Genomic DNA, 13,361 nt, shown 5'->3' on the forward strand with positions numbered 1-13,361 from the left:
GGTACAAGGAAAGCTTAAAAAGCTACCGTATGGGGATTATTGTACATAAGCACGACCTGTAGTGTAGATACCTGTGCAGTTGTCTTCCCCACTAAATCCATCAGCACACACGCAGTCTGGAATTCCGGTAAAATTTTGACACACTTCGTTTCCGGTACAAGGAGGCTCGCAAAATACTCCCTCTGTCGCTAAGGAAAATAGTTAAAAATCTTGTTACCGGTTATTGGTACTGAATCTAATCAGTATACTTCACATATGATCAAATAAATTGACTTGCGGCACAAACGCCAGAATCTCACTTTCTGGTTCAGGTTAGACAAGGATTAAGCAATGATCTCAGCTTTTCAAAGTATTTAGATAGGAGGAGCACTTAGGCAATAAGTTCTAACCCAAATATTATAACTAAAATAGCTGAGCTACAGCTAGGGAGCCGTGGTAAAAGTGAAGAAAGAACTGATATCCATCTGTTCAATTTGAGAACAATTACCGAGGAACTTACGTCTGCAAGATTTCCCGTCTCCTGAAAATCCTTTTAGACAGCGACAAACGTAAGAGCCATCTGTGTTGGTGCAAACCGCATTCAGGTCGCAGCTGTTCCTATCCGAACTTGCACATTCGTCTGTATCTGTGGTTAACGATGGAGACGATGCAAATTTGTCAAAAAATTATTTCTTTGCAAGGGCCCTTAAAAACTAATTGTAAACACGGATTTTCACCTGTACAAGCTCTGCCATCTCCTTCATAACCTTTGAGACAGCGGCAAATGTAGGATCCATCAGTATTTGTGCATAAGGCGTTGGAGTCACACTCGTTACCACCAGGGAGATAACATTCGTCAATGTCTATCGTGTGAAAGAAAGAGCGGTATTGGATCATTTGACCTTCTTCTTCTCAAACTAGTGAACTCCGAATGCAAAGAGATGATCACTGACCTGTACATTTGACACCATCGCCATCAAACCCCACCTTGCACATGCAGCTAGGAGTTCCTGTGAAGTTCTTGCAATTAGCATTGACGTCACACATGGGATTGCAAATGAACGGAGGCTCTGTTGCTGTCAAAGAAAAATAGTATAGACTACTCATTTACGGCGGTAGGCAGCCTGAGATCAAAGCACTATTAAGTTATCCTGGTTTACTTACGCGTGCAGGTCAGTCCGTCGCCTTTGAATCCTTTCTTGCAGCGACAGACATAAGAGCCCTCGGTATTGGTGCACATCGCATTTGCGTTGCATTTATTGGCACCAGGTGAACTGCATTCGTCGATATCTGACATATAATCAACAATAGGAATAAAGAAATCTAATAATAAAAGGGATCCAAGAAATGCTCTTATCGTCTACTGTTTCCACGTTTTACGCGGAGCGAAAGGAATACCAGAGAAGCCTTTTTAGCAACAAGCATTAAGGTCTCCTAAAAGTGACAAGCATTAAGACTCCCAACACAAAACACACACGTAAAACAGGCCGAACCTGTGCAGTTGTTTCCGGACTTTTGATATCCCACCTGACACTGGCAAGTAAAGCTTCCGTTGGAGTTCAGACATTCAGCCGCCTGCCCACAGTTGACTGAACCGACGGAGCACTCGTCAATATCTGAAGCAAAATTTAAATGATACGAAAACCGTTACATCAGCTGTAAAGCATAATTTTACTGATGGAAGAACTCACCCTTGCATTGTCTTCCATCTCCTTCGTATCCTCTTTTGCAGCGGCACACATACGAACCATCTATATTTGTACAAAGCGCGTTGACATCACAGTTGTGGGACTCCGGTGTTTGACATTCGTCGATATCTTTCGAAAAGTCAAACAATACAAAGGAATTTAAAAATCTCATTTGCGCAAATGGAAATGTAGACAGATGAGACAAGATCTAACGCACTTCAGTGGCATTGATCCCCTGAGAATTACCCAAACTTTGGCAGGGATTAAATGCTTTCCATCGCAGCTATATGAGGGAATGTAGTTGCTAAGGATTTCGTCGTTTAAGCAGCATTTTCCAGCTTTGCCTTTTCACTTCAAAGAATTTAAGTAAGGAATATCAGTAAGAGAGTTATACACACCAGTACAATTCCTGCCATCTCCAGAAAAACCCAAGCTGCACTGGCACTTGTAAGATCCTACGGTGTTGACACACACGGCTCCGGGGAGACATTCAAAACTGCCCTCTGTACACTCGTTTACATCTAAACGAAATCAATCTCTCTGTTAGCTTTTTGCCCGCTAATTAAAGGCTAATGAGATTGGAGTAGTAAAAGCTGGAAGTTATTTAGTTAGGCTTGCTAATACCTTGCAGCCGGTTAGCCCTAGTAGCACCGGAGACCTAAAAACCTTTCACATCCAAATTGTCTCACATTTCTGATAGTTTTATCTCTGTGAATTTCGAATTAAATCAAATAATACCATTATGTTTACATTTTGCTCAGGCATTTTTTTAACAATTATTGAAAGAGAAAATACCTTTTTGGTCTTCTCTGGTAAAGAATGGGTTAAACGATCTTAATCAATCATCTATTGTCCTGCTTTGCGGGAAATAAGCAGCCTGGTTTGAGTATATTTTAAAAGAACGCCCATTTCTGGCGGCCAGTTCAAGTGCTCAAGTCGAGAGGTTACCTGTGCAGTTTAGGCCGTCACCAGTGAAGCCTCTGTTACACGAGCAGATGAAAGAACCGTCAGTATTATTGCATCCGGCGTTGGAGTCGCAGACACTCGTTCCAGGTAAGTTACATTCGTCAATATCTACAAATCAAACAAATTCGTCTTCAGTGAGTCAATCATTCATGTAAAAAAACAAACACAATCAGTCGACTAGGACGTCGGCAACGAATCAGTAATTTAGTGCATCAGTCAGCGAACGAGTCAGCCGTCAGTCTCCAGTCAGTAGACCAGTGGTCAGTCAGTCGACCAGCCGGCTAGCTTACCAGACAAAACAGTGTGTCTTTCAATCACTCAGTGAGGTTTACATATCATGAGCAGTACCTTCGCAAGTGGTTCCATTCCCAACATATCCATTGCTACATTCGCAGTAGAAAGATCCCTCTGTATTTACACACCTGGCGTTTGCCGTACAATTTCCAAGCTCTGTCAAACATTCGTCTTGATCTACAAAGAAGAGTGTAAAGTCCGCAACAATCTGGCAAAGTGAAAGCAACTTCCAGAATTCTTCAAAATCCTTCTGGATCAAATCGGCATAGGATTAGCACAATAAAACACATATTTGTTATTCAAGAGTCCTAGGAATATATAGTAAGTAAAAAAGGAACAGTAAGTGAATGGATATGCAATTGCATAATCAAATATATACAGCCGAATTTTTTGAAGAGACCAGCTTAACTGCAGGCGAGGATGACCGCTTAAGGGAAGAGGTCGCTGAAAGTGAATCCATGCAGTTCTCATCGACGACGAAAACTGCATGGGTCCACTTATTATCACTGTTCATTGCCATAGAAAGATAGATACATAGGATAAGACAAAGGAAAACAGTTTCTTGTAAAGAAAGTATTATAAATTAAGCAGTATAATGTAAAGCACGAGTCAATCAAGTATTCTTCGTTTTCGATAAAGTTCATCTGAACAAACTTGCAACTCATTCATGAAATTCAGAATGGTCGTATGCTTTAAATTCATGAAGTGAGTAGTTGACAGTAAGGAACATCAGTGGTTTTCTAGAACGCTGAGGACAACTCTACGTAATCTTGTAGGTATTAGCTTATTGCTGACGAAAAAAAAGCACCTTTCTGGCCACGTAAGTGGTAGCGGTTGCACTCGAACTTTGAGCATTGGTCGCCTAGGAGGGATGTTTTTAGACATCAGTGACTTAGAAACACAACGTTCGTTCACAAAATGGTCGCCCGCTGAAAGTGGTCGCTCAAAAGAATTTCGAAGAACAAGTTACATGCAGTTCTTGAGTTTACGTGATTCGACGTACCAGTAATTATCAATACATCAAAACATTTTTTAATGACATCTTCCCAAGAACTACTTTTAGACCGGCGAAGAAAGGAGTTATAAAGTCCACCTTACGTCCACTAAATTCTACTGCTAAATAAACATCAAAGCTTAAATAGGAGGTTAACCACTTCTACCTCCGATGTCAGGAAATCCCCGCGTGTGAGGCTTGGCTGCACGTGATATCTTCACCATTTAACACCCGAGATCTGATAAGCAATTCCTTCCCTCAACTGCTTGATAACGTTTTGGTTGATAGATTTGTATATACTCATAAGTTTTTTATGGGAAAAGGATAAAATGTTAGCCCAAAACTTACGGGATTGATAGGTTTACATGTATCTACAGTCTTTTCTTTCTGGACCACATCGTTAAGGAAAACAAGCGAATTCATGCAGGCTTTCAAATGAACTTTAAATCTAAGGATTAACTAAACAATAATTGTCAGCTTATGCGGCTTGTGGCGAAGCTCCGAGTGCCAAGAAGTGTCGTCAAATCTCGGGAAGTTAATGTCACCTTTGTTTTGTCTATTCCTTTGTTCAAAACAACTCCAAATCACCGGACGGATATAAGTTCTCTGATTATGTCGATGCAATATATCAATATATCAAAGCAGGTATGAAAGATTCTAGGGAGAGTTATAATCATATAGTCGTCAAAATATACAGGAAAATTAGTGATCTTTATCACACGTAAAAATACAGAGATAGCACAAGTCCCAATAAAATATTTCCACCCTTAACACTATGATAAGGTCACAGTGAATGCTTATTTTTGGGTGACATAAATGGTAACTTTAGGCTTGTGCAAGCATATCAGAGTTGTGGTCGCGAGCAATTTCAAGTATGCCTTGATCGATATATTTAGATCACTTTATCGTGCATTGTTCGCGATTTAGGACCTCCGAACATAGGGTCAAAAACTGCTGTCACCAAGAATTTGTCGATTTTGATACAAATTAGAGTGTTAACTAGTTTTCGAGGTCTTGACGAGATCCAATGGTAATTTTCGTCTCTCCAAGAAGCGAACAGAACTAGAAAGTTCTTCCTATCACATTCCACATGAAAAAGACATTTTACAAGCCTTCAATGCTTGTAATGTGATTTGTGCATAGATTATGGAAAGCAGATTTAGTTTCTTAGATTTCACCTCCTGTTTTCACATTTTTGTTCTCTATCACCATCTGTTTTAACTAAACCCAAACACAAACGATAAAAACTGCAGAGATAACGCTGAAACGAGGTCAAAAAGAGTCGAGCGGTAGTAAAGGGCTCTCCTCTATTCTTATCTTCGCTGGCTGCTTGACGTTTTCACGTTTTTTCCTTTTTTTACAAAATTCATTTAGAAAGGTGAAAGGCCGGTCAACAGCAACTTCTGTGGCTTGGTGGATTGTCACTTCCATCGATTATGAACACAGGGGTTGAGAAGAAAAATGAAAGAGAAGAAAACATTTAAAGGAGGACAGAAGAAAAGAAGGAGAGAAAAAAAGAAAGAGATGGGATTTTTCTTGAGAAAATACACCTGATTCAGATTTTGGAGGAGAAAATTTGTACCGTTGTCCTTGTGAAAGTTTTCCTCCAAATCCAAGCCGAGTCCCTAGAGCGATATAGTTCTAATTCCATAACTAAAGTTATAGGTAAAAGAGACAGCAAAATGCATCCGAGACCCAATCATCTATCCTCAGAGAAGGATCGCTGAATGTTCCAAAAACAGCTTTTAGGGTTATGTTCACAGCCATAACCCATGCTTCTAAAGACTGTCATGACAAGCGCTTGTGCAAAGCGTGAATTCTTCTGAAAACGATACACATTGCTCCATGCAGAGTTCTTATGTTCACGTTAGCAGTTGTCACAATGAATTTTCATGCAGCCGCGGCACCATGTTTGTATACCTCGGCATGTTTTCCAACTCCATAATACCCTTCCTTACAGATACATGAAAGCGTGACAATCCAACGGCCCAATCGACCTTTGACCTGCGCACTCGTCTACATCTGAGGATAAGAAGAAATAGAAGATAAATGACTTTATTTACTCTGTTTATAAGCAGATGGAAGGTATTAAGTAGTGATGCACAAGATACCGACTGACATATAGACGTCTCACAATATCGGATAGACCAAAATATCTCCGTAATCTGTGTATCGCACACGAGGACTCCAAAAGGTCAGTGTTGTTGACAAGCTGACGAACACGCAAACTAAAAATTTGTCGACATAACAGATTTGTTGAAATAAGATAATTATTTCCTCATGGGCACAATCAGTTCGAATTATTTCGTTCAATTGCTTTCCATGAACTTGGTCAGTAGAAGACCTTCGATTGGCCATTAAAATTGCAAACTGTACCAGTTTAAAGAACATGTTACAGGGCACTTTGTCTCGTGATAGGAGAAATAAACAAACGCTTATCCCAAAACTTAAGTAATAATTCCTGGGCCACAGTTTGCTGTATTGAGATCATCAACGTTTCAGTTGATCTACATCTAAGAACTGAAACAGACCTGTATCGATGGCACCTAAGACTCGGTAACGCGCTTGATTTCGTCCAAGCTATGTAAAGTTAGTTGCATCCATTTTTATCTTAAACGTAATAAGAAAATTTGAGAAAAAATAAAGGAAGCCACTCTTATCGCCGTCTGTTTAGCCTAACCTTTTCAGGCACTACTCTGTCTGGGAGAAAAGGTCATTTTGATACCACGCAAGAGTTGCTCAAACAAGAACCAAAGGACGGGTGTCACTGAACTGAAATGATGAGAGCTTCTTCGCTTCTTTTTGTTCATTTTTTTCTCCTTCTAGATACGTTTACTGCTCAGCGCCTCAAAAAATCTAGAAAAAATTTAGAAAAACTTGTTCTTTTACGACATCAAGCACTATTCTATGGGCGTTACTTTAAACGTATGCGCCAAGTGAGAAATTACTCCACCAGGCCAGAGGGCACACAGAAATCACTAAAAGAGAACGAACTTTTGCTAGTAAGGGCAAAGGAGAAACGCTGTAATGAATGGTCTCACATCATCGGAGTAAGACAATTATTACAGCCCCGAATCGTACTTTACATCCACTATTAAATATAGAGCAGGTTTCTAGTTTGTTTCGTTAGTTCTAACCTTCGCAGTACTTTCCACTTTCAGCAAATCCTTCTTTACAGTGACAACAAAAGCTCCCTGATACATTGACGCAGGATGAGTTGCAGTGGCAATCGTTGGATCCATTCTCGCATTTATCAATGTCTGCAAAACACAGAGGAGAACGTAACCTACAAAAAAACATTGCATGACCAGAGATGTCATTTACGCATACAATGTAAGAAGTTTTTCGAGAGAAGCTTAACTACATTATTGTTTTCTTCAACATTCTGCATACCAGTACCTTCAAATTCTTGCTTATAGGCACAACCAATTACCCTCTCCTTCAGCATACACTTTCCACTTAGAGAGCAATCCTGGGAGCCATTAGAGCACGTGTTTCTATTCTGAGCTGCACAATAAACCGACTTGGTATGTGGAGGTCATTCAGGAACACCGTAAGTATTTGTTGAAACAGTTATAGGCGGAGTCTCGAACTTTTCTATTGATGAAGTCGCCAATTCCTTTGTCGCTTCAGAAGTAGTCGCTATTTCCGTGCATCGTGCTGTTGTTACAAAATCTGTGAAATCTGCCTGTAGCTCATCTTATTTTTGTTCGTAAATTAAAGTTGAAACAACTGTTAGTATTTCACTAGTCATTTCTTCGTTGAGCTGTCAGGAAATTTGTTCGTGCTTTCAGAGACAACAGTGGTTGCTTTTCCAAAATGTCAGCTTCCATAAATTGCAGGAGACACCAATAGATATAAATATTTAAAGAAAAGAAAATATCGTAAAGGTGAAAAACAACAAGAGCAAGCATCAATGTGAAGATAACATGGTAAAATAGTAGTAGAGCAATAAAAGTAGAGAAGAGGGTAAAGAGTTTGCATTAGAGCATGGTTGAATAAGAACGCGTGAGTCACCGCTGACCGGCCCTTTTTAAAGACGTTGTGAACTCTCCAAAAAAAAATTGTCCTCATTTCGAAAGTTGCCGGGACTTTAAAAGTCAGACTATTGTCGTTTAAAGGAAATTCAAAATAACCTAACTTGTTTGCACTTTTCAAATATGGTCTAAATCTTGTCGTAGATGAAATGTGGAACGTCCGAGAAATTGTGACAAAATGCAACAAAAACTCGACAAATAGGATATGGTGTGGTCGGACCCTCTTCACGAACCCATCGACATTCTTTTGACTCGAACATCATTGATTAGGCTACGTTAAGAGCTATTTTTCTCGTGGAGTGTTGGATACATTGAAGACAGCCTGAATAAAATAATGACTTAGTACAATTCTGGCTTGTTTTTCGGGACTAAAATAACCCGACTGTCCAGTGTAAAGCAGCCAAGAATGGGTTTGACAAGATACGATAACGATCGCAGTTCAACAGTAGCCCTCCGAAATGCTGATTACGCTTCGTATGTGTAGCACATATACAGATATAACAAATTGTGACGTTGGATGGTCAAACCTTTCAATAACCATTCAAGGGAAAAACTAACTTTGAACCCACGATTCCATTTTGCAACTGAAATGAAATATATATCGGATATCTGACATTGCTGATAACTCTGAGAGACACTGAAGCTTTTAGTTCAAATGTTGATTGCCGGAAGAAAAACCGATCAGTCTTTTTGTTTTGTTTTGTTTTATACATTACCATTTTCATATTTTCTCAACTTTCTTTTTCTTCAACATTATTATGCGAGCTCTTGAGGGAAACAGAGTCAGTAACTCTGGAGTATGAGAGAGACTTTTTTATCTCTTTCTAGATCGAAATTCGACGGATCGAGCATCTCCCCGCATACACATGCACATCAACTTAAAAAGGTGGGTCAACGTCCGAACATAGTATTTCACCTCTATAAATTTGTTTGTGCTAACGGTAGAACCCCAGAAGCGTCAGTGTAACTTTCAGTAGCTTTATAGCCCCACACATTAAACCACTGCATATTTATACTGATCGTAGGTATCGGCACATCACCATCTTTTTTTTTTTGCTCAGATGATACTTTAAAAAAACGATACATTTCGCCTTTTCGATTAATTTTTCTACTCTCACATCAACTGTACTGCTGGAATCATTCATGAACAAAACTCATGAACAAATCCGCTTTTCCATCAAAGGCAAGGAGTAGTGGTAAATACTACGTGCCCTTGATTTATTTTAGCCAATACAATCTCTGAAGTACCCTCAGAGATCGAGGTCTCTGAACTGTTAGTAAATACCAACAACATTACAGTGAAAAGAGGCTATCATAAAGCCGGTTCAATGTTCCTCAATATTTTGCCTCTGAGATCATGTGTTCTATGTTCCAAGTGTTGATTACAAAAAATAACATTATCTTAACGATAGGAGAACAATAAAAAGTTATTCTCACACGTACTCTAACAGAACAGAATATGGAATGAAGAGCATTTCTCATTCCATGCAGCATTTGCAAACGTACACGTGGATGTATGTTTTACGGGTCACGAAAGAAATGTGGCTCCAGTTATTCGATGGTGGGATAAAGCTACCCAGTGGATAAATCTCTTAGTCCGGTGAATAGATAGTAATTCTTGTTATTACACGACTCGGGCAGTCAGAGGGCCAATAACTAAAATCAACCAATCAAAATGCTCTATTGCCGTTCCAATATTCTCCAAGTATTGGACCGGACACTGTCCCGAATGGTCCCGAATGGTCCCGAATGATACCGCACTTGTATCCCTTTGAACTTCAGTCGTATAATAAATCTCTTATTAACCAAGCTTGCTCGGGACCGTATTGGAAGAATATCGGCCCTCGGTCTTTTTTGTACAGCGCTCGGTCCTTGCTGTCAAGACCTCGGGCCGATATTCTCTCAGTACGGCCCTCGCGCTTGGTTAATAAGATATATGTAACACTTATCAGCTGGACTGTGATCTCTTCATTGGTAGCTAGCGTTATCCGCCCTTTGAAAAACTGAGCCCTGAACTTTCATCTACGCTAAAGCTGATGCCGTAGTGATCTCACCTCTCTCGCAGATGAACGACTGTCTTTCTTCACAACCTCTTACTTCCCACGAGTAGAAAATGTCTTCAGAAAGCAGAGTTACACAATCTCTGCCCGTCACTGAAGCATCTTTGGGCTCCCGATTAGCCCAGTTTGTAAACTCAGATTTGCTGCCATCACTCCAAACAAATTCGCCCTGGTTCCGCTTAAGACCTATCCAGACTCGAGCTTCTGGTCTGGCAACTTCTACGGCTATGAATTCGTTTTCTGTGACGCTCTTGGATAAAGCCAAGTGCGAGTCCATTTCACGACAAGTCTCGTTTGCTTCTTGCCAAGTCTTGCCGTTAACATAGGGTAAATAACAAGATCCACTGAATCCTATCCACCCTTGTGGACATGATCCTGAAAAGACGACAAAAAAGAAAAGAAACCATAATAATTTAGTCAGCACATTGGGTCCAACTTTTTCAACTTTAACAGGATATTGACATCACGAAGCATATAACTTGAACTTTTGAAAGAAGAAACTTTAATTAATAGATATTCCTGGGATTGGTTGAGCTAAATGGTACACAAGTTCTTTCTGCGGACAAAATTTATTTTGACCTCTAATCAATTCCAGTGTCAAACAGTTATACCTAATAACACCTTACTATTAGTACGGTTGTCCCGTTGAAAAGCCGTTACGACTCGCTCCAAATATTAAAAGTTTTTAACTGGCTTTTCGTCGCTGCTATATCCCTTCCATTTCAAAGTTCTCTTTCAGATCAGAATCTACTCAGAAGCTACGCCTCAAGCTGCTTTGGTGTCTTAAAAGTTAGACAACTTTAAAATATGCTCTATAACCTGGGATATCGAAGAATTCGTCAAGCTGCCTTGCTTTCCTCCAAGCTGTGGTCCGCCCTGAAAGAAGAGAATATGCATCAGAAATAAAGTCTCCGCAAAGATAGACATTCCTTTTTTCGAAAACTGGCTGAGGCGCGTAAGTATCTTATCTTTAACTCTAATTTGGGTAATTAAAATATCATGCATCGAGTAAGAAAAAGTTGTGCCTGGTTTCTTCCCCTGCAAAAGGCTATCTCATTCTTATACGATTAAAGTCACACAATCGCTAATCGGTCAAGACCCGCCTCTAGTAAGGTCACACCAGTTCGTAGTCGCACCCATATTAAAGCCTTAATTTTTCAAACTGCATCAAGTAAAAGACAATTTTGATAAGACAGTTGCTATGGTGAAGTATCCGGCGGTGATCGAGTACCAAAGAAATCTATATCTGCTTATCGGTTATCTCAATCTGGCTTAGTCTTTGCATGAATATAATAAGTCTTTATCATGTATTTTTGTTAGCGTTATCTGGATAATCAAAGCTAACATAAATGAGGGTCTCAAGGGGTTGAGCGTGTGGCGTGAAACGTCCAAAGAAATAACCGTTTGTCATGAATTATTTTTGTCCAGATAACCGTGTTGTTTGTAGCTTTTCCTAAGTTCTGAACAATTATTTGATGTATGTTGTCTTCTTGGTATTTTTTTTGATATTTTTTTCTTTTTTTGCACCGTGAAATCGCGAAAATTTTAACCATCTACAGTATTTGCTACACCCCCATTGAGACCCTCATAAATGCGGCGCGGTATTTGTAAGATTTTACCATCAAATTACCGCACCACAATACGTTACACAAGTCTGCTAGAAACGATAAGGAACAACGTTTTAACACTGCAAAGGCTGTAGTAGTGGTAATTTGATGGCATTCATATGCGTAGATCGTACCGATTACCAAATAAAACAAAGGATAAAAAAAGACCATTTCATAAAAATTCAGAAGTAGCTGTCAGCTATAAGAAATCAGCTGAAACAATATGAGTCCAAGATTAAATTCGGTCGCTGCGACATGTTCAAATTAGTTAATCAGTATACAAAACGTAAGGGAAAAAAAACCATCGTTTACATATCTTTGGTCACAGATAATTTGGATGATAATGACTATCCGAAGACACAAAAGATAGTTTACAGAATGGTGACCGTCAAAAGTTTTGTCCTCCGTTATTTCCTAAAACAACTTCGGAAAACAATTAAATTAATTAAAACAGGAGAAGATGCACGAAACATTTGAAAAAAGCAAGGAACTTAGTTTTATCTTTCTTTCCGAAAAATTAACCCGAAATTCACCCAAACATTCCAATAGAGTGACTTCATCCCCTACACTTAGCCTTTCGAGAACGTTCTTTTTTGATCCTAGCCATTACTTGATAGCTCTTTGACATTCCTTGAAATCTTCCTTTTACTCTTTTTTTTCCTTCTTTCTCCACGATGATCAAGACATAATTTTCAGTACTATTACCATGCTGCCCTCTGCAGCATTTCATTCAGCATCGTTTCCACAAATTTACGATTATTTTTTGCTTTTTATTACACTAGCTGTAATCCGTACTTGACGTAAAGTCGTACTAAGTTCATTTTGTTTTTTTTAACCTTTCGAAAAATCATCATCTACTTAACACGTAACTCAAATTTCTACCGATTGCAAGTAGTCAGAGGGGTTACGTGACTGAAACAAAAAAAAGACGCAACTAAGAAAAGATCAATCATCAGCTCAGGATTAATTATTTAAAGTCTCTTCGTCTTTCCTCTGTCTGGAAGGCGAGGATAAACCCCACAGGGATAAACCCCACTGGGAGTTGAAAAGGTCTCGAGAACTCTAGCAAATGTAGAGTGTGTTGGAGCTAAAAGGCGTGCGATAAATTGATGTATAAATCCTGATGTTGGTGTGATACCTCTCAAGGTTTTACCGACTCTAATAAATGTAGATGTAGATGTTGCAATCCTTATTTCATGGCGCTAGCCCGGGTCAAGAACTCAGTTTAGCTGTTTATTTACACTCTCACTTATCTCTGTCGCCATAACAAATTAATTAAAACCTTATGTTGTTCGTTCAATAACCGTTTTCATTTTTTCAGCCTTTGTTGCAGTTTCAGAAACAAAGCGGACAAAAAAGATAACAAATTAATTCATGTCTGCTTCTTAGTCCGTCTGTAAAACCACACTGTCTTGCTGCTTGGTTTTAAGAGATCCCACGAGGTTTGACACAGCTTGCTTGACATAAAAAGACCACTTATAATCCAAAGCAAATTATGTCTTCAAGCAAGAAATTTCATGGTCAAAATGTCTTTGATAATCGCGACAAACAGAGTTTTTTAAACAGAAAGACGCCAATGAATTAGCGGCAAATCTAAGAGGTCGCCTAAAAATGATACCCCTCTTATTATTTATCATAACATCCCTGCATGCTTTTTTGGTGTAACTGTTAAAGTCCCAGAATGAAAGCTTTCAAATCGTGCTGCAAAGTTGTTTTGAGAAATAAGTGCCAGGAAA

The 13,361-nt window shown here is 39.3% G+C and overlaps 2 protein-coding genes across 13 annotated transcripts in view; both read right to left on the reverse strand.

Annotated features, from left to right (window-relative positions):
• The window catches only part of LOC111327524 (uncharacterized), a 100,086-nt gene that overhangs the window by 84,317 nt on the left and 2,408 nt on the right, over positions 1–13,361 (reverse strand). For all 12 annotated transcript variants that reach the window (XR_015993823.1, XM_088740599.1, XM_088740604.1 and 9 more), the window contains 12 exons: positions 10,838–10,894; positions 10,013–10,393; positions 2,982–3,104; positions 2,616–2,741; positions 2,066–2,188; positions 1,671–1,796; positions 1,473–1,595; positions 1,144–1,269; positions 933–1,055; positions 717–842; positions 500–625; positions 72–188 (listed from right to left, as the gene is read on the reverse strand). Coding sequence is in view for 11 of the 12 variants with exons in the window: in XM_088740599.1 (XP_088596725.1) it covers positions 72–188; positions 500–625; positions 717–842; positions 933–1,055; positions 1,144–1,269; positions 1,473–1,595; positions 1,671–1,796; positions 2,066–2,188; positions 2,616–2,741; positions 2,982–3,104; positions 10,013–10,393; positions 10,838–10,894 (1,677 nt within the window). In the remaining variant the exon portion in view is untranslated. The remainder of the gene's footprint in view (positions 1–71; positions 189–499; positions 626–716; positions 843–932; positions 1,056–1,143; positions 1,270–1,472; positions 1,596–1,670; positions 1,797–2,065; positions 2,189–2,615; positions 2,742–2,981; positions 3,105–10,012; positions 10,394–10,837; positions 10,895–13,361) is intronic.
• LOC148719179 (EGF-containing fibulin-like extracellular matrix protein 1) lies at positions 4,572–9,968 on the reverse strand. Its single transcript, XM_088740610.1, has 3 exons — positions 7,321–9,968; positions 7,059–7,181; positions 4,572–5,943 (listed from the first exon to the last, which is right to left on the reverse strand). The coding sequence occupies exons 1-3, from the start codon at positions 7,367–7,369 to the stop codon at positions 5,876–5,878; spliced, it is 240 nt and encodes a 79-aa protein (XP_088596736.1). The 5' UTR covers positions 7,370–9,968; the 3' UTR covers positions 4,572–5,875.

Source organism: Stylophora pistillata, chromosome 12, assembly GCF_964205215.1.
Source record: "Stylophora pistillata chromosome 12, jaStyPist1.2, whole genome shotgun sequence".
NCBI classification, from domain to species: domain Eukaryota; kingdom Metazoa; phylum Cnidaria; class Anthozoa; order Scleractinia; family Pocilloporidae; genus Stylophora; species Stylophora pistillata.